Source organism: Chaetodon trifascialis, chromosome 6 (genome assembly GCF_039877785.1).
Source record: "Chaetodon trifascialis isolate fChaTrf1 chromosome 6, fChaTrf1.hap1, whole genome shotgun sequence".
In the NCBI taxonomy this organism is placed as follows: domain Eukaryota; kingdom Metazoa; phylum Chordata; class Actinopteri; order Chaetodontiformes; family Chaetodontidae; genus Chaetodon; species Chaetodon trifascialis.
The window spans coordinates 19,172,398-19,192,348 of record NC_092061.1 but is presented as its reverse complement, the minus strand read 5'-3'; the positions used below and the strand labels follow the sequence as shown (position 1 = coordinate 19,192,348).

The 19,951-nt window shown below is 45.9% G+C and overlaps 1 protein-coding gene across 1 annotated transcript in view; it reads left to right on the top strand.

Annotated features, from left to right (window-relative positions):
* The first annotated feature begins 279 nt into the window (after positions 1 to 279).
* LOC139332426 (metal transporter CNNM4) overlaps positions 280 to 19,951 on the top strand; it is a 45,212-nt gene continuing 25,540 nt past the window's right edge. The window contains exons 1-4 of the mRNA XM_070964377.1: positions 280 to 1,704; positions 15,020 to 15,163; positions 15,388 to 15,522; positions 17,710 to 17,879. Of these exons, the coding sequence (XP_070820478.1) occupies positions 291 to 1,704; positions 15,020 to 15,163; positions 15,388 to 15,522; positions 17,710 to 17,879 (1,863 nt within the window). The 5' untranslated portion in view covers positions 280 to 290. The remainder of the gene's footprint in view (positions 1,705 to 15,019; positions 15,164 to 15,387; positions 15,523 to 17,709; positions 17,880 to 19,951) is intronic.

Genomic DNA, 19,951 nt, shown 5'->3' with positions numbered 1-19,951 from the left:
CACACACACACACACACACACACACACACACACACACACACACACACACGCACACACACACACACACACACTTTATATCTGTAAAGCTCCACGCAGTCGACCTTAAAAAAGAAAACTATCAGTCGACCTTAAAAATTAAAAGTGAGGGGGCTCGGTCAAGTTTTTTGAGTGACGTTACAAACCGCCGATTGGCTTAATTTTCGATGTATGCAGGTATGCAAACGAGGGGGTGGGCTTGTGGAAACGAGTAGATGACGTCAGTTCCCCCGTTCACAGAGAGCGAAACAAACATGGCGATAGACTCGAGTGGATGGGGGTTTACGCTAACTTTATTCGTCTTTTCTTGTGTTTTTGTGGGCAGGCAAGCCGAGGCGGCGCTTTCGGAGTCAAGGGGCAACACACGGATACTCGGCATGAGGCTGGAGAAAAGCGACACGCCGGCCGAGACCACCGAGAGAGGGGTTATTCAGGTGACCGAGGGCAGCGACACCCTCTTCAGGTTCTACGGGCTCCACTTGTTCACGAACAGCTCGAAGCTCATCGGGTTCACGGAACTTTACTCCAGTGATAAAGAGGATGATAGTTTCGGCGCAATCACGGCCCCCGTCAATGGCACTTGTCCCGAGATCTCAAAGGATATCGTAGTGATGGGGTCTATGGAAGTAAGCAACTACAACACCTCCGGGGTGGTCAACCTCAAGATCAAGCAGCTCCGAAAGAGCGAGGTGGTGAAGGTGTTCGGCTTGTGCGTCCGTGACAAGGAGGAGAAGGAGTCGACGTGGTACCTGCTGGACGACAAGGACGGCAGACTGCGGGTGGTGGAAGAGAAGAAGTCCTTGCTGCCCATCTGGCTGCAGGTGATCCTCATCTCCTTCCTGCTTGTGCTGTCCGGCATGTTCAGCGGACTCAACCTGGGGCTGATGGCCCTGGACCCGATGGAGCTCCGCATCGTGCAGAGCTGCGGCACCGAGAAGGAGAAGAAGTACGCGCGGAAAATCGAGCCCATCCGCAGGAAGGGGAACTACTTGCTGTGCTCGCTGCTCCTCGGAAACGTCCTGGTCAACACCACCCTCACCATCCTCCTGGACGACCTCACCAAGTCCGGGTTCGGCGCCGTGGTCGCCTCCACAGTCGGCATCGTTATTTTCGGCGAGATCGTCCCGCAGGCGCTGTGCTCCCGCCACGGCCTGGCAGTGGGGGCGAACACCATCCTTGTCACCAAGCTGTTCATGCTGTTAACTTTCCCTCTGTCGTGGCCCATCAGCAAGATCCTCGACTGCGTCCTGGGCCAGGAGATCGGCACTGTGTACAACCGCGAGAAGCTGGTGGAGATGCTGAAAGTCACCGAGCCATACAATGACCTGGTCAAAGAGGAGCTCAACATGATCCAAGGCGCGCTGGAGCTCAGGACCAAAACGGTGGAGGATGTCATGACGCCCATCAGCAACTGCTTCATGATCCACAGCGACGCCGTGTTGGACTTCAACACCATGTCCGAGATCATGGAGAGCGGATACACGAGGATACCAGTGTATGAAGACGAGCGGTCCAACATCGTGGACATCCTGTTTGTCAAGGACCTGGCCTTCGTGGACCCGGACGACTGCACCACACTCAAGACCATCACCAAGTTCTACAACCACCCGGTCCACTTTGTCTTCCACGACACCAAGCTGGACTCCATGCTGGAGGAGTTCAAGAAAGGTTTGTGGCAATCATATGGTGCAAGTCCACCCCTGGCAGCGGGGACAGGTAGCAGGGACAGGTAGCAGGGACAGGTAGCAGGGACAGCTAGCGGGGACAGCTAGCAGGGACAGCTAGCAGGGAGTCAGGTGTAACATCTTACTGATCTCATAGCGTTTGGTTGTTCACCACACTGTCAGATGGTTTGATCAAAACTGATGCTTATTTTTGAGGCTTTAGTTTGTTGTGGTGTTTGTTGCATACGCCGCTGAGCTTGACCTCTGACCTCTTTGCGGAGTCTGCCAAGCAATAAAAGAAATTTCCACCTCAGGGACCAGTGATGTCTGGATTTATCCTGCTTGCAATGCCGTATGGGAAAGCCCCAAAATGTAGATATAAGAGGGCCTTTGCGTTGGTCTTCTGCCAGTATATGATTTTTGTTTTGTTGACGCTCGTATCCAGAGTGCCAGGACGAGGTTCGGTGTTTTGCAATGATACTGATATGACACGGCCGTGGTTATTACGGTGCAGTGAGAATTTTTATTAGGAGTCTCTGTCTGCCAGACCCCCCCGTGTTATGTGTATCTGATAGCAAAGACATGTTAGTTTTAGATTTCACGCTGATGCTGGGCAGGAAGTCTTTTATTGTGTTCGGCCTGTAGACATTCTCCAGATTACCAAAGACAACGTGGGTTTATTTATCACAGTGTGAACTGTAAACAGCAGTACTGATCTAAAGCCCTGTTTCTTACAAAAATGACTCTGCTGGGAAGTGGTGTTGAGACAGGAATCAAATGTAACCGCCGTCAGATTTGTGAGCGGTGATATCAGAAACACTTCCCAGTTTCACTTCTCTCTCTGTTGCTTTGCTGCTTTTCTGCACTCAGCACACACAGACGCACACACACACACACACACACACACACACACACACACACACAGACGCACGCATGCATGCATGTGCACACTCCCTCTCTCAGGAGGATGTACACACTGACGCCATCCCCCGTGGGGATATATTTTTCCTTTCTCAGGCATCTCGTCTCAAGGTCACAGACAGTAGACACACACACACACACACACACACACACACACACACACACACACACACACTTGTGCACGCACACACTTTGCTGTGTCTGTATCTCAGCATCTCAGTAGAAGAGCACTCTCTGTCACTTTGCACTTATCTCTGATCAGAAGCTGTAGCTTGACTTTTGTGTGGTGTGCTTATGTGGAGGTGCACGGCGATGTGTGACATTTGGCCAAGAAATGGCTCTGCGGCTTGTCTTAGCAGGCTTGGCTGCCGTGTTGGGAGGGTTTGGCAACAAGCTGCAGTGCCTACACACACACACACACACACACACACACACCACACACACACACGTCCCGGCTGCACAGAGAGTCGAGGACAGCCCACGGAGGCTCAAAGCTTGGGGAAGAGATTTACTGTAGTTATGAGAATACACTCAGCTGCCGTGTATGAAGTGTGGAGTTCAAAGGTTGTCGTAATGGAGGAAACCCTCTGATATTGTGTGTCGGGGGCATCTTCTGCCATCAAGCAAGTCCTGATCTGTAGAAGCTGGAGATGAACAGAAATATTAGTGGCTCAGAAATGATCCTGTAAACATCTTATAATTTCAGTTGGATCAGCGCAGTCCATTTAAATGTTTCTTATAAGGAGAAATCAGAAGGAGGGCAAAGACCCAGAGTCTTTGAATTAGTTTCTGCTCCCAGAAATAAAGGAAACGCACATATTTAAGTTTTAGTGGCACTTCATGTATAGAGGACACGAGAGGAAATCTTATCTACAGTATTTCTTGCCGCTCGTCTTCAATATAATCCTCAAGCAACAGCCACTGTGACCAAAACAGGCAACGACGAGAACGTCCACAGGAAGTCTAACAGGAAGATGAGGTAATTGCTCTCTGACGCTGTTTGATTGACAGATTGTCCTGCAAGTAGCACGCATTCCCAGCGATGAGTACTTCGTTCCAAAGAAGTTGCGAAACAGTTTTTTTTTTTAAACCACGTCGACCTCCACGCTGTGACTGTGTTGACACGGCCGCCGGCCCCCTGCCTCCTCTCTGACCCGACTCCCCGCTCGCATCTCAAGTTCCTCTCGCTTGCCGCTGGGCATCGGTTACCGCGGTGATGGCATCCAGCGGCGTCAGTGTGTGTACACACGGGTTTCTTTAGTTTATGCTCAGCATACTCCAGTCTGCTTGTGAGCTCTGAATTGACAGTAGGGGTGGCTGATCAGGATTGTTCAGGTTTCCTCTGGTGTTGTCTTCTTGTGCTTTTTACATGTTACTCTGTCATCTGATCTTTAGTAACCAAACCGCTTTCACACCCCTGAAGTCGCTCCCCTTTTTGGAGCTAACCCCTCCACCGTGGAGCTGGTAGCCATGCTGCATGCTTGTTGTTGCTCTGAGTAACAGTGTGACATCATGGCATCAACATATTTCCACTATCACAGTATGTGTTTTTATCATATTAAAAATTCCACTAATATTATCATGAAGGATACGACATGGCACACCCCTAATTGATGATAATGACAGTTATCAAGACTCTATATTCTGACATTTCTCCTTTGTTGTGTGTGCGTGTGTGTACACTCAACGGCCTTTTCAGTCAACACAGCGTGACCTTTCTATAATAGATGGTCTATGAGGTGACCTTATTAGATAAGATTAAATTTTAATGACACGCTGACTGTCATTGCAGGAAATAGAAACAGCAGACATCAAAGAAAAAGAGACAAGACGTCAGCAGTGAGTCTTGTAAACCAAAATGAGGTTTACTAAACCACTCCTCGCTCGTCTTTACATTTAGATTGATAAATAAGTATGGACGGCACCTATTTGTGGCTCTCATGTAAGCAGCGATGCGTGCAAGGAGGCTTAAATTCATGCACGCTGGACTTCAGGCGTAATTTAGAAAACACACAGACACAAATGAGCTCTGAATTCACTGGAGGCACAGTGCACTCTGTCAACAGACCGTCACGTGTCGGGCCCTCAGGTAGTGTGTTGTATTAGCCGACACTGCGGCCTCAGGGACTCGTCTTTCCTTCAATAATACCAGCATCGGATCAAGGCAAACATGTTGAGGAGAATCAAGTTTTACTGTTTGTTTTCTAGTTAAAAGAGGTGATAAAGAAGGCCCAAACGCAGGCTCCAGACTCTCAAATTTTAATGTTTACATTTGACATTCGAATATTATTAGAGAGGCATTGAGAAACTGGGATCGGCGTTGACTTTGCTCTGACATTTAATGGACCGAACCATGATTGGAGGAAATTATTGGCAGATTTCCCAGTAGTGAAAATAAGGGTTAATTGCAGGCCGAGTTAAACACACATGATGTCTAGAAGATAACAGCGTTGACAGCAGCTGTGAAATGCTCGCACCGACTTGTTATTCACGTAACATGATAGTCATCTTCGTGCCTCCTGGATTTTTTGCTCATCACTAAAAGATTTTAAATCAATTACATTTTTTTTTCTTGAATTGGAGAAATCTGAATATTTAGGTGCCAAAATACAATATTATATGAGAAAATATTGAGTTATGTTTGCAGATATTTCAGTTATCATTCACTGATTCCTGCTTTTTTTGCACTGTTTATTATAATTTTCACTCAGATGCATTAAATTGGATATGAGTCAGGAGGCGGGTCGAGGGCGGAGAGATTAAGACCAACATTCCAGTCGAACCTTAAGCACTTAGACCCTCGCAGGAACTGAACCAGCTTGTGTTTTGTTTGTGGTCGTCAGGACCGTCTGCATTGTCTGCAGTTTATCAGTGTTCGAGCACTTATCTGGCCACCCCACCCAGCCTTTAGGACCCAGTTATGCACGATACGGTTTAATGACTGTTTGCCTGTTGGGTAGCAGTTTGTCTCAAGAACTTCTCGGTGGGTTTCAGTGAAATTTAACAGGCTAACAGGTGGTTCAATTTTAGTCCTGATGAAGGATTTTTCCCCTTTCAGACTTGAACACAGTGAGACAACAACAACTCCAAACGTTAAAAATGGAAAGATATGCCGCTTTTCCCTCTTCTATATGATTGTAAACTTAACCTTTTAGGTTTGCGACAGAACAAACACTCTGACATCACCTGGGGCTCTGGAAACTCGTTGCTTGGAAGAAAAACCTGACCAGGCTACAAGTCCTTTTCTACTGGGTGTCTGTTGTTAGTCACATTCAATATCTGACAGATTGAAGTAATTGTAGCTACTAAATCCGATGCACCTTACTTGACACAAACTTGTTCATCCAGGCACTGAAGCTCAGTCAGATAGTCATACGCTTATGAGCTTAGATTACATATGTGACGTGAAAGAAAGTCTAACTGGGAGCATCTGACGCCTGAAATTGACGTGAAGGGGTCGGCTAAAAGGAAGACGTCTCGCTACAAATAATTAATTCCTCTGAGGGACAGACACTGATGTCACAGAGTGGAGCTTCTTCCCTCGCAAACAGTCTTTGGCTGAGTACAGACACCAGCTCACAGGAAGCACTGTAACCAAACAACAGACAAGTGGAATTTAGCCTGTCATCAGTTTACTCACAGAATTAACTTTAATGAGCGACAGCTGATATGACCCACTGCTGGCAACGTTTGGCATTTTAACCAGTCAATGCGGCATTATGACCTGAACACCCTGAGCTTTGCTTTCGGGGGAGAGATGATAGTGAACGCGTGCGTCTCGTCCACCATGTTGTCAGGACTCACACACACAAACACACACACACACGCCGTGAAATGCAGCTCTGTACGGCCCTGCAGCACGGCAAACACCGCAGAGCGCAGAGCAGAAAGGAGTGGGTGTTTTTCTTTGTCTGTCAACTCTTCACTTTGTCATGTGTTCTCACAGACTGACCTCAGTAACCTTTGGACCCTGACACACACACACCCACACCCACACCCACACCCACACACACACACACACACACACACACACACACACACACACACACACACACACACACAGCTATACATCAGAACACCTTCATTTACGACGTTCCTTCGTCAGCCACTCGCCTGAACCTTCAATCGTATTTGAGCCTAATCTTAGTGCTAATCTCGACCTTTAACCCAAATCCGAACTGTGAACCTGACTCTTCGAGAAGGACCAGTGATATTCACCCTGACTGCCTCTTGTTGAGCTGAGTTTTACATGGTTGAGTAAAAGATTACCCAATCTTAGGGTGATAAGGAGTTGTCACCGGGGCAGACCTGAATCTCCACTCCTCCTTTTATATAATGGGTGTGTCTCTCACTCTCTCCTCCATCTCCACCCCCACTTATCTGTTTCTCGGTCTTGCTGCCCATCTGTCTCCGTTCCTTGACCGTGTAGGAAAGAGCAGCTTCAGTCACTCTTGGTAGCAGTTGAATCCAGTAAAACACTATTAGCTTTTATTGGTGCAAGAGCATCTCTTCAGACTTGTCACGTGAGATCGGCTGTGTTCACATCAGAGCTGGAGGTGCGCCAGTGAAGTGAAAACATGGGAGGACTTGAAAAACGAGAATCTGCCACATAGCTGCACACCGTCAAATCCCTCCTGTGTTAGTCACTAAAAGCTGTTTCTGGATGCATTTGAAGCAGGAAGCAGGCCGTGGGGTTGTGGCACCATGCTGTCTTTCATGACTTTTTAAAGGTTCAACATTGAAATGAAACATTGGTTAAGAAGTGGATTTTCTGCAGGGAGGGGTGTGTGTGTGTGTGTGTGTGTGTGTGCGTGCGTGCGCGCGTGCGTGTGTGTGCACGAGCCTGCGAATATGTGACTTTCTATTTTCAAGAAACAATCTCTCATGTGTTCCGCTGAGTCACAGAGAGTAAGCACACACACGCTAACAACCAAACATTATCTCACTCACACTCTCCTCGGCTGACTTCCCCGTCTGTGATGCTCTGATTTCATTTGCATAGGATAGCGTCCAAAACACTTGACTTGAAAAGTTCTTCAGTAATTTTTTTTAAATTTACGCAACAGACACAAAGCAACAAAAACACAACAACACAAGAAAAGAAGCAAATTGCGCAGGTGAGATTTAGAAAAGCTCACCTCAATACGCACAAAAGTCACACAATCCACAAAATGAAGCAGAGAAGCAACCGTAAGATCAAAAAAGAAACATAAAGGAGGCATTAAACAGCAAGAGAATAAAATCAATAAAAGGTGCGATCAGTAGCTTTCCAGATCATATTGGAATATATTCTATGGATAAATTAAGTCGTAATAAAGAATTAATGATCATTTCTCATGACCCAAAACGAATATGTCTCTTCCGATGTAGAGTTTCATCAATCAGAGTTCATTAGTTAGTGATTTTTATTTTTAGTTTTGCTTAATCTAAAAGACAGTGGGTGTCACAGACAGATCATTCTCTTACCTCTGAAACGGATTCAGTGCCAGCTAAGAAGTTATGTTCTCACAGTGTCTGTTGCTATTTTTAGGCTATAAAGCACTTTTTATCTTTCTCCAAGAAGCACTTTTTTGTAGCACGTTCTTTGTCGTTTTTTTTTGTATTGGGCTCCTGATTAAAAAAAATTCCTAAATGCACTTATTATTGATGAATAATTGTTGACATTGATAGGTGGTCATTTGCACAGATAATGATAATAGTCATCACTGTATTACACCACAATGATCATTATGTGCAGCCCTGGATGTATGGCTGCTTTGTGGAAGTGTGCGCTGCCACCGATCTTGGGTGGAGCTGGACTCCACGACCCCTCATCAACGCTCATACAATCAGTGGCTGGAAATTAGCAGCAGCCGGTTTTCTCTGGGATCCTCTCTGCGTTCTTATCAGCCGCCCGCTGCTTTTCTCTCTCTTCCTGTGTCGCCATTGTAGCTCAAAGTGCTGACGGTGCAGCCGCCGTCCTCTCCACTCCAACTTAGCGTGTGTGTTTTGTGTGTGTCGCATCAACACTTCCAGACTGTGTGGCGTAATGATATCAGGCAGCGTGAAGAAAGAGCAGCTCAGCAGAAACGACTGGATGTCCCAAACACTGCTGTCAGTGAGGTTCTGCTGTGCATCATATTCCATAATACAGCAGGCTGGCTGCAGGCTGCAGGCTTCAGAGTGGGATCCCTCTGTGCTAAAAAGTGCTTTGGATGAGCAGATGGGGCTGAAGTTATAGCTTCTCCAATGTGAAGATTTGCGTCTTTATTCTCTTTTCTACTGTAAGCTGAGTGTCTTTAGGTTTTTGGGCTGCAGGTTGGACAAAACAAGAGATTCAAAAGAGGAAAATTATTTGTGAATTCCTGACTCAAAGACTGTCGTGCGCTGGCCTGGCGTCTGCTAACCTTCAGACTTGGACTTCATGGTGTATACTTCATATCGTCACTGATGCTTTGGCATCACGGTGCACCAACGCACTGCCCTGGATTTCCTTTTTCTTGCAGTGCTATCCTAAGTCTGAATGCAGCGTAATACTTAACCAGGCGAAAGCGGCGAGCGTGTCGACATGAGATGCAGGGACGCGGTTTTGTTTTTAAGACCATAAGTAATTAATCTGCTATGCAAAATAAAAGCATTTCAGCCACTACTCTGTAGCCTTACTGTCCCTTCAGAACAGAGTAGATGGGCCCAGCTTTAGCTGGAAAAACAGGTTGGAAGAGTTTGACCTGTCCCGCACAAGCATCCGTGTGTTTGCGTGTGTGTGTATGAGCATATTTGCAGCCATGCATTTTTGTTTCATCCCCTCACAGCGTGCACGCTTTGCAGTCGATGGCCAGTGCTGCAGACATTTGTCCGGCCGGTTGTGTTGTTGTGCGTGGGCGGTATGCGTGTGGCATTCCTTTCCCATACAGACTTGTTGCTCCCCCCCCCTCGTTCTTTTGTCGCCGATGTTTCATGTCGACAAACAGGCCGGTTCGCAGGCTGGTGACGGATGAGCCAGAGGGCAGAGAAACAGACCGGGAGGTCGCCCGACCTGCTGGGACCCTGTGTGAGCGCGCGAAGAACAGCGATGGACGGACTCAAATCTTCACGCGAGTGGAAAGGTGTTCGTTGGTTGTTAATGTTGAGTAATGTTCAGGAAAAAAACAGAAAAGAGAAGCTGCGGCCTGTTCCACAGCAGAGTTTGGTGCTGGTGACAAAGGTCACTGTGTTTCTCAGTTCTGCTTTTGCAAATTATTCTTCTCCCTCTGCTTTCATGGAGTTTTCTGTGTTGCTTTAGAGAAAATCTGTGGTTGATTTGGTTGAGGCACAAAACAATGTGATGATCTTAAAAAGAACCACAGTAACATAAGAGACATACACAGTGTACAGGGCAGTGTTTACCCAAGAGTTAATGGTGGTGATGGTGACAACAAAAAGATGGATTATTGGGTTGTTGGATGCATACATGGATGGGTGAACTCATTAGTCGATGTACTGACTCACTCGTTCAGTATTTGTTCTGAAATGACCTGATTTTCGAGTCTGTGGCTCAGCAGGTCGAGGGTTGTCTCCTTCCCCCGGCTCCTCCACGTGTCCTTGAGCTATACACTGAGCCCCAGCCCCTCCTGATGGCTTGCTGCCATGTCTGTGTGGATGTGTGTGTGAGGGGGTGGGTGAAAGGCACACGCAGACCCTTGTGACTTTCAAATTCACCTCAAGTCAAATTCCAAGTAGCTAATAAAGGATTGCTCCTCTGACGCAGGTGTGTACGGAAAAGTGTGTCCTCATGACGCAATCGGTCGAAACATTTCGTGAAGTCGAGCAGCGCTGACGGCCAGTCGCTGTCACCTCGGCTCACAGCCCGTAGAGAGGATGAGCGATGGAGGGATGATTTGAACCAAAAAACACTTCCTTGTCGCGTCAGATTCTCCGTTTGATAAGTGACAGCTGGTCGTGTTTCTGCGCGAGCCTGAGGTGAGCGTGCTGCGCCGACAAACACACATCTCGCCTCAAACTCAGCAGCGACAGACACACGGGAGCTGGGTGACTCTGTGGGGCTGTTAACTGTAGACTCAGCTGACTCAGGTCACACACTGGATGCATGAAGCAGCCTGTGCTCAGCTGAACTTCCTTCTACTGTGTGTGTGTGTGTGTGTGTGTGTGTGTGTGTGTGTGTGTGTGTCTGTGTGTGTCTGTGTCTGTGTGTCTGTGTGCTCTGAAGGAGTCAATAGACGCTCAAGTGACTCTCCAGTAACTGGGGGTAAGTATGTCCCCCCGGGTCCTACTTCCTCTGAAATATTGACTCAGCGCCACAGGGAGAGGTCACACACACACACACACACACACACACACACACACACACACACACACACACACACACACACACACACACACACACACACACACACACACACAGAGTGCCTTTTCCATTACATGATGTCTCTATTTTCGTTGCTACAGTGATCTTGTGTGGAATGAGCGATGATCGGCTAATGAATGTTCTCCGAGGGTTCCTCACCGTGGGACACTGTTGACTGATGCTCTCCATCCTGGCAAAATCACACCTTAAAGGTCCCATGAAATGATATCGCCCCTTTGTTACAGGATGTTTCATTCTCGATGAAACAGGATTTCTGTATGGTGATTTATTAGCTGAGAGAATTAGTTCAGAGTTAGCAGAGGGAATATTTTGGTTTTCTGGTTTGATTGGAGGGCCAGAGAGATTTACTCCACTGACTCTGACTTCTGTCTTTACATCTGTGCATCTGGTGTGTGCTACACATGTCAAATGACGCTGATGGTACATCCTGAGGGTGTTTCCAGGAAGTTTAAGTACCTATTTCACACGTTCTTCAAGGCACACTGCAGACCAGTTTAGCTGTGTGGGTGCTACTGTTTGTCAGCATGAGTACAGGTCACAATTGAAAATCGAAAATTTTTATTAATGGATAGCCCCTTGAGATGAACCATCTTGTTTTCAAGGGGGTCCAACAGAAAACATACAGAACAATACAATCACAGTCACAAACAGCATACACAGGCTCTCAGTTACCACCCCATCCCCAACTTATTCCCCCAGACCCACAGTACCCACACAAAGCACGTAGTATGGTACCAGCCATAGCAATAATGTCGACATTAATATCAGTATTAATAGTAATAGCGATACTATGTAATGACATCAGTAATATAACACACCATTACTACACTGTCCACAGTACAGCAAAAGCACTAATATACAATAATATGCCACGAATAGTAACAGAAACAGCAACCACAATAAAATACATCACAACCATTAAAAGCAGTTACATGATGTTTTAAGAAGACAAAATATGGAATTCTTGAAAAAGCTAAATGAATTGATTGTGCGTATATTGTTGGATAGAGAGTTCCAATCTGATGGGGCTTTAAATTTGAAAGCACGTCTGCCAAATTATTAGTTTCAGGAACAAAGAAAAAGAGTTGCTGAGTGAGTCTGAGAGGGTATGGTGATGTGAATGGGATTAAGTATTGTTTTAAATAGGACGGACAGTTGAAGTGAATGCATTTGAAAATAAATAGGAGCCAATGGTAATGTCTTCTTCTATTGAGAGGTAAGCAGTTCAAAGATTAATTAAGGAAGTCCCCCAGTTTTTATGGGTCCTGTAATATTGAGCATCTGTAACTGTTAAATCCAGGTCTGAGGAAAAGTGTCTTGGGGCACACAACGGGCCGTCATTGTAAATAAGAAATTACCCCCAATGTCTTTCCGGGTAAAATAAAAGATAAATAAAGGATAAAGAATACAAAACTGTATTAACTAATACATGCTAAACAACAGTTGTAGCTGCTAGTCTGGCTCATTGTTTTTCACAAACTTCTTGATCCAAACACCGAAGATCCTGTTCAAAACATTTAAGTTGGTCATCTTAAAGTATCGATGTGATCTGAAGTTTAACTTGGAGAATGTGACTCCTGAAACTGACCTGAAGCGATGGTTTTATTAGAGGATACGTATCACTTTGTTGTAGTTGCTGCAACTATGAAAACATCAACGCTCCTTGGCTGCGTGCAGACACACAAACGCTACGACAGCTTGTCACGAAGTTACTCGCGGAGTTAAACGTTAATTAGCGACAGCTGATACGACCCGCAGCTGCCACCTCGACGGGCAGCGGCGGCTAAAAATGTCCGCTGCGCTCTGCTAATAAGAAAGAGAGAGGAGAGATGACAGATTTGTTGGCTGTCGGGTGAATGTGTATATTTTGCCAACGTGGTTGTCACTTTTTCTGGTGCGGCCAAATCGTTTTCGGCGTTCCCACGCTGAGAGACGCAGAGTGAAGGAAGAGTGCGTTTGATCTGGTTTATTTGAACCAGATCAGGTCCAGATCCTGAGCACTGATTGGTGGTTTTCAACCTGTTTCACATCAGCTACGTCTGCGGCATGTAGTCTCTGGGTGTATGAAAACATTGCCAGGACAGCAAACTGAAATGTGTGAGGATTCTACATCAGTGGGATTTGTGTGGGCCTGAGAGTAGCTGTGGCTCAGAGTGGGTAAACTAACTTGAATGAAATGATTCGTCAGTCCTCGTGCTGTGATCAGAACTGTTTGGACCATTCCCTAACTTCTTTCTTGGCCGAGCGATGACTGTCCAGCCTTGCTGCTTCCCCTCGAGACTTGAGAATGCAGACTAAATATACAGTCCATCATCCGCCCACCCCGATATATCTCACGCTGTGACATCACAGACTCCTGCGGTAAATCTGGCCTCGTGAGAAATGAATTCTCGACGTCCCGCTGCTCTATTCATGTAGTAAAACCGAGCAAGGTCAAAGCGGAGAATGTGTGGAGTGTGTTCATGTCATCGTGCCAGCAGCGCCCACTTCGCCAGGACATGCAGGCAGACATCAAGGACACACACACAAAGACAAAACAAGAATAGCCTTTGGTCTTCTTTTAATTGCTGGTCATACGAGCTCTTTTTAAATCCCATTGATCTGCTGCTGCTCTCTTTTCTGACTCCTCGCTGTCTCTGCCTCTTCCTTTTTGTTTCGTCCTTTATCAGCTCTTCCTAGCTTGTGGTTTTGGGGAGACAGAATGAGATCGTCTCGCTCACCCTCACCTGTTCAGATCCACTCTCTTAATGGTGTGAGTGCATGAGCTTGTGACACAGACAGTTCTTTAAACCAGCTGCCTGCATGCGTATCCCCATATGTGTGCTGTGTGTGTTTGTCGGGGTGGACGGCAGGAAATGATCCACCTGGGCACCAAACCCCCGGGGATCCTCTGAGTGCTTCACTCTGGCAGCGCCATTAATAATTCAGAGCGTTGCCGGGGCTGTCTGGGAGTCAGCAGCGGGCCAGCCTCCCTCTGCACCTCCAACAGTTTGTCATGTGAAGAGTTCGGCAGGGTTTTTGTGTGTCTCTGCGTGCATGTATATTTCTTTGTTGTACAGTAACGCTCATGGCCAAAGTCCAGGCCGAACCCCAGCTGTAACGACCTGTACACATTAACAGGCTATTTGTGGTGCAAGCAAAGGGAGTGGACGGATGGGTTAATGTCAGAGCGGCAGAGCTGCGGTCAAACAGGAATCCATCATGATATGATTGTTTGTCATGACTGAGGGGCTTGGCCAGGTTTGTGTGTTCCACGTTACAAATCAACAGCTGTGAAGTGGTGAAAACCCGACTGGAGTCAATGTACAAAAACGACACGATGACAGGAAACAGACAGCAAAGAGGTCTTTTGATTTGTGTCACAGATGCCATTAATGGGAGATGTGCTTCATTTGCCTTCCTTGTTATTGTGAGATAGTTGACAGCAATAGTGTGACAGTACAGTACAGTACATTTCCCTATCTCATGAAACCTTCTCAAAAACTTTAGTTGAAAGTTATATTGCGATATTGAAATATATCTTATGCATAAAATAACCACTGTAGACTGTTTAGTTTTGGTTGATCGTGTCAGTTAAAATTAACAAATTAAGGTACTTCAACATCCACTGCTGAAGGGGCGGGATGATATAGGTACGAGGCCATTTCAAAGACGCCTGCACGCTGACTCCAAGCCACAAAACATACTGAAAAAGATGTTTTCAGTTCTGCTCATTGATTTGCAGCATTGCCCAAAATCACCCAAATCAGATTTTTGTCACATTGCCTAAGGGTGCTGCTTTGTTTACATCGTTCTTGTGCTCGTCTTCTTTCTATGGACGTGTTGCTTACTTTTATGGTGCATTACTCCCACCAGCCTTTGCAGCTGCACATTAGTGACCTCTGCACTTGGCAGACGTGCGCGTCACCCTCGTGTGTGACCATGACAGGATGAACTCGTCCAGAGGCTGGTGTTAATTCGTACTTCAGAGTTTCCAGTTGTTTTCCTTCTCTGGTTGTTAATACAAATTGTCTTTTTGCTTCTTCCCACTAATGATTCTCTTTCTTCCACTTAGGAAAATCCCACCTGGCCATTGTCCAGAAGGTGAACAACGAGGGGGAGGGAGATCCTTTCTACGAGGTGCTGGGGTTGGTCACCCTTGAGGACGTGATCGAGGAGATCATAAAATCAGAGATTCTGGATGAATCGGACCTTTACAGTGAGCTCAGCTTTACTTTTGATTGTCTTAATACTTGACTCACTACTCAGCTTGTCTTTACTCATTCGTTGAGATGTTGACAGACTATTTTCAGGTATTTAGACATTAATGTAGGTTTACATGATTACGCAATAAGCTTAAGATGAGGTAATTTTTACTGTCTGATCTTGTAGCTGTGCATTTTTGAATACATGATCATGTCTGCTGTGTGTGTCACTTCACAGCTGATAACCGCACCAGGAAAAAGGTGGCACCCAATAAGAACAAGAGAGACTTCTCTGCCTTCAAACATGAGAGCGAATCAAAAGTGAAGGTCTCGCCTCAGCTGCTGCTGGCCGCCCATCGCTTTCTGGCGACAGGTGGGGAAAGGACTGATGCAAGCACACACATGCACACAGACACACACATCGGTCATCACGACATTGCTGAAACACAGCCTGTAGATCCTTTATAGCTTGTAAAGCCAACTGTACATGTGACCATATGTCTTCGATATGTAGCCATAGTAGGAAGGAAGTGATGGATTCTGTCATCTTGCCATCTGACAAGCGAAGCATGCCCAAACATGCAGGGAGGAGGTTGAAATGTGTTTATTTACTTGAAGATCTATTTAAGAGCCGAGCAGTGTGCCTGCCTGTGCTCACCACCACAAGAAGTCTCTGGACTTCGGCCAGCTGGAAGTGATGCATTGCCAATGCTGCAGATCACTTCAGAGCGTGTTGCACTGGGTCCGGTTAGCGAGCGTTAGCTGATCTGCCAGATGTACTTAGCAGTAGCCGCTGCTAGCATGACGTAGCACTTCCTCATCTTGCAGGCACAGTGGTGCAGGAGCATGCCAGAGTCTGCTCCTCTGCGGGCATAACGTCAGGGTGTGCTGACTTTCTTTCCGTTTTCTGTCTCAGGATGCTGCTTTCATTTTTCTTTCTCGATTCATTAGACAGGATTTTGATTTTTCATATTTATAGAGGGTCTGTTTTCAATCCAGGAAGTCACAGTTCCTTGTTTTTCTTCCTTTTTTTGTTCTTGTTCACATCAGTGATTATTGCTCTTTTGAGATTGTGTCTGATCTCCTTTGCCGTCAATATCAGTGCCACTGATGTTTGAGAGATGCATTCTGCACAAGGGAAATCAGGGAATTTTACAAGTGCATTATAACACCGTAATGTCCTGCTTCATTATGTGTGTTTAAGGACTCCTCAGTGTTTTGCAACAGCAAGCTCTGCCAGTCTGTAGAAATGTTTTGGAGCCGAGATAAAAAGCATTGACAAACCAGGAAGATATAAAATTGATAGGCTGTGAACATGTGCTGACTTGAGAGCCACTGAAAAGTCATGGCACATTTCATCAGAGCCGCAGCAGGAGCTCCGTTGCAGAACTTGTTGACTTAATACGTAAACCAGAGTGAAAGGAGTGTGTTTGCCTTTGACAGGATGAGTGCCAGCATTGGTCATATATGCCTCACCTCTCACTGTGTGTTACATAGGGTTTGTTTGCGGGGTGGACTGATTCTTTGTTCTCAGCTTGGGTGGGGTCGAAGGCGCTCATAGTGGAGCTCTGATTGCAACAGCGTACGACCGTTGAGTTATGCACGTAAACCAGATCCTTTTCACCACTTATTTACTTTTATGGGGACAGTGCACATTAATCAACATGGCTGTGAGTGTGTGAGTGTCAGCCAGGAGGCTAAGTGTCACCAGTTTGCTGGTTGCATTGATGCTGCAATCTGATTTCCTTTTTGTCTATGAAAGAACAATCCATGGATTAGTCTGTACAAGTTCAAAAATGGCGAAGAAATTTTCTCACAGTTTCTCACAGCCCAAGGTGACATGTTCACATGTAGAGGTACAAAATCCAAAGATCAATAACAATCACATCAGAGGAAGTTTGGCACTTTTGTTTGACTGAAACTTATTTTTCTGTAGATCAACTAACTTATGAATTGACTAATTTTCTTCAGCTTGACAATTTTTCATTATTGCTGTTATTTACATTCTTTAAAAAACACACAATGTGCTCTAAGAGCCCATTTTTTCAGGAATACCAAAGGACATGCAAAAAAGAAATAAATCTCAATAAAACAAAGGCTAAGGTCGAGTCCAGTGTGAAAGTGTTCTGGCTCTGCATGCTGTTTTCCCTGGTGCCTCCCTCTGCGCTCACCGGGCTCTTTGCACTTTTGGATTAGCTTGTTGTTCAGAGGCAGACCGTTTTATTAGTTTGTGGCTTTAAATATGTTTTGCTCCTTTGTGAAGCGTAGGATCGCCCGTGGAACAGATGTACCTGGCACACCCGATTATGTAACTGTTTGCCGTGCACTGTACTACAGACAAAAGCATGAGTGACTAATTTAATAAGCACCTGGATCAGTGATGTCAGCAGAGTGGTGTACAGTTAGAAAATACCTGCTACTCAATTGTGTTGGTGCACCTCAAGAATTTACAGTCTGTTAGTGTGAACTACATCAATGTATTATGTCAAGTTAAAAAAGTCTTGATTAGTGTCTCAAAGGTAAAACTGTCCTCACATCTCCTCCTCCTGTCCTCCTGCAGAGGTGAGCTTGTTCAGCCCGTCTCAGATCTCAGACAAGGTGCTGCTGCGAATCCTGCGCCACCCCGACGTCATCCAGGAGATCAAGTTCAATGAAAGCGACAAGCGCTCGGCCCATCACTACGTCTACCAGAGGGGCAAGCCCGTCGACTACTTCGTCCTCATTCTGCAGGTACGCAGGGGTTCAGAGGAGAGTGGGCGAGGCTTGGCTTGAGTCGGCGGCTGCTTGTTGCTTCAGTGTGGGTGAGATAGCTTCAGTGTGGGTGAGATAGCAGGTCTGAATGCAAAACTTGCTCTGAGCAAAAGTTGCTCAAAAGCAGATCAAAGGGGATCAGACTCTTTTTAAAATCTTTTTCTTCACACTCTCTTCCATCCTCCTACACAACCATATATATATGTACACCTACACACAATATCTAGTTTTATTTCAACTCTCCCGTAACCCTCACATAGCCTCCGTTTCCACAGTCAGATTCAACCACAGTGATTTGGTTTGTGTTGCTGTTTTGCTGCCAGTGTGCAGATATGAACATTAAGATATTCCTTCATTCATCCCACAGTGGGGAAATTTCCACATTGTTGGATGTTGAATGCACAAAGCGCACATCGTTTGACTTCTGACGTCTGATTACAGGGTCTGTTTAATTGCTGTTCTATGACCTCCGATCATATCACATTATCTTCATCAGTTTTCCCAGTTGTCATGGAAATGTCGATTTTCGAATGTACATCCTTACTGATTACTTTAAGGACTTGTTGTTCATGCCACTCCAGGCAGAAGTATCTCAAAAAGCGCTGGACTGTTTTGACATTTGCATGTACTCTAACAGTCACTGTGATCACGCTAGCTTTGCATATTATGCATCGTTATTGATCACTTTAAGGACTTGTCTTAACCACTGAGCTTGGTATTTTAAGTTTTTTAAGCCATTCTACAGGAAATTGGTGAAAAGAGTGACAACAGGGAAGAACTACAAAATACAGTTCCAGGAGAAAGACAACAGCGGTTAGTCTGGCCCTCGTGTGCGATTTGCTGTGACGCAAGCCTACAAAGTGTGCTCTTGAAAATCAAGTTTAAATAATTACAGATTAATGTGCTATTCCCAGCCTAATGTCAGGTACATCTGTACAGCAGCCTTCTGACTCACTGCGATGAACACATCACGCCCTCTAAATGTCGTACTGGGACTATGACATTTAGAGACATTTTGCTTCAGCCTGGATAAAAGCTGGGCAGCTTGGATTATGAGGCTGACCTTCCACACACGCTCTTCCTCTTTCTTTCTTTGACCCTTATCTCCACCTCCTCCTCTTCTTCTCTCCACCTGTCAAGTCCTCCCCTCGCTGGGGCTTAGCGGTGTGCCTTGTTGTTAAATGCGGCTCTAAGCTACAGCTCGTGACAGATGGCGGTAGGCGTTGTGCACAGCGGTGACCCACCAGGGGTCCCGAAACTGTTGATAAAGCAAAGTGTGTTGGTGTTTGCCTGGGTTTGTATTTGTGTGCTGAAAAGCGTTCAATATTAAGCTGAGTCACTGGACAAGAGCCGCTTAATCAAAACAAAATTATCTTCCAAGAGTCCTGTTAACCAACAGTAAGTTCCTAAATGAAGTCAGTTATGGTGCTTCAAATCTGAGGGGATTGAAGGAAGGCTCAGTACTCCCTCAAGGTCCGAGGTTCAAAGTTTTGGAAACATATAGGTCTTCTAATCGGTGCTTGTTATGGTAGTGGGTTTAGCTCCCCTTAAAGAAAGACCTGAGCGCCCATTAAGTCAACAAAAGGTCTAGTTTGGGTTTCTTAAATGAGCCTTTAAGAAAGAATTAAAATCAAAGTAAATGTCAGCTGTAGTTTAGAATGTATGCGGCTCTGCACGAGTCACATCTGACATGAGTCTGACCATGTGCACGGTGTTTCTGTCTGTCACGGCTATGGGCTGCGTTAGTGTGGTATTGTTTCCTGGGCTCATTCCTAAATAACGTGTGATTCGATGTCAGATAGATCAGTGGTTCACAGGTTGTGTGGTGTTTGTTTCGTGGTCCACAAAGGTGTTATCAGACAAGAACCGACATCTCTGTCCCGCCGCCACCTCCTGTCATTACACCTCACACCTCGGTCAACCACAAAAACAGCGTTTCTGAACAGGGTAGAAACACCTTACGCTAACAGTTATTCTGCCATGTGACAGATTAGCTGGAAGATGAAGTAACTACCAGTAGCTGTTGTAGCAGTTAATGGTAAATAAAGATA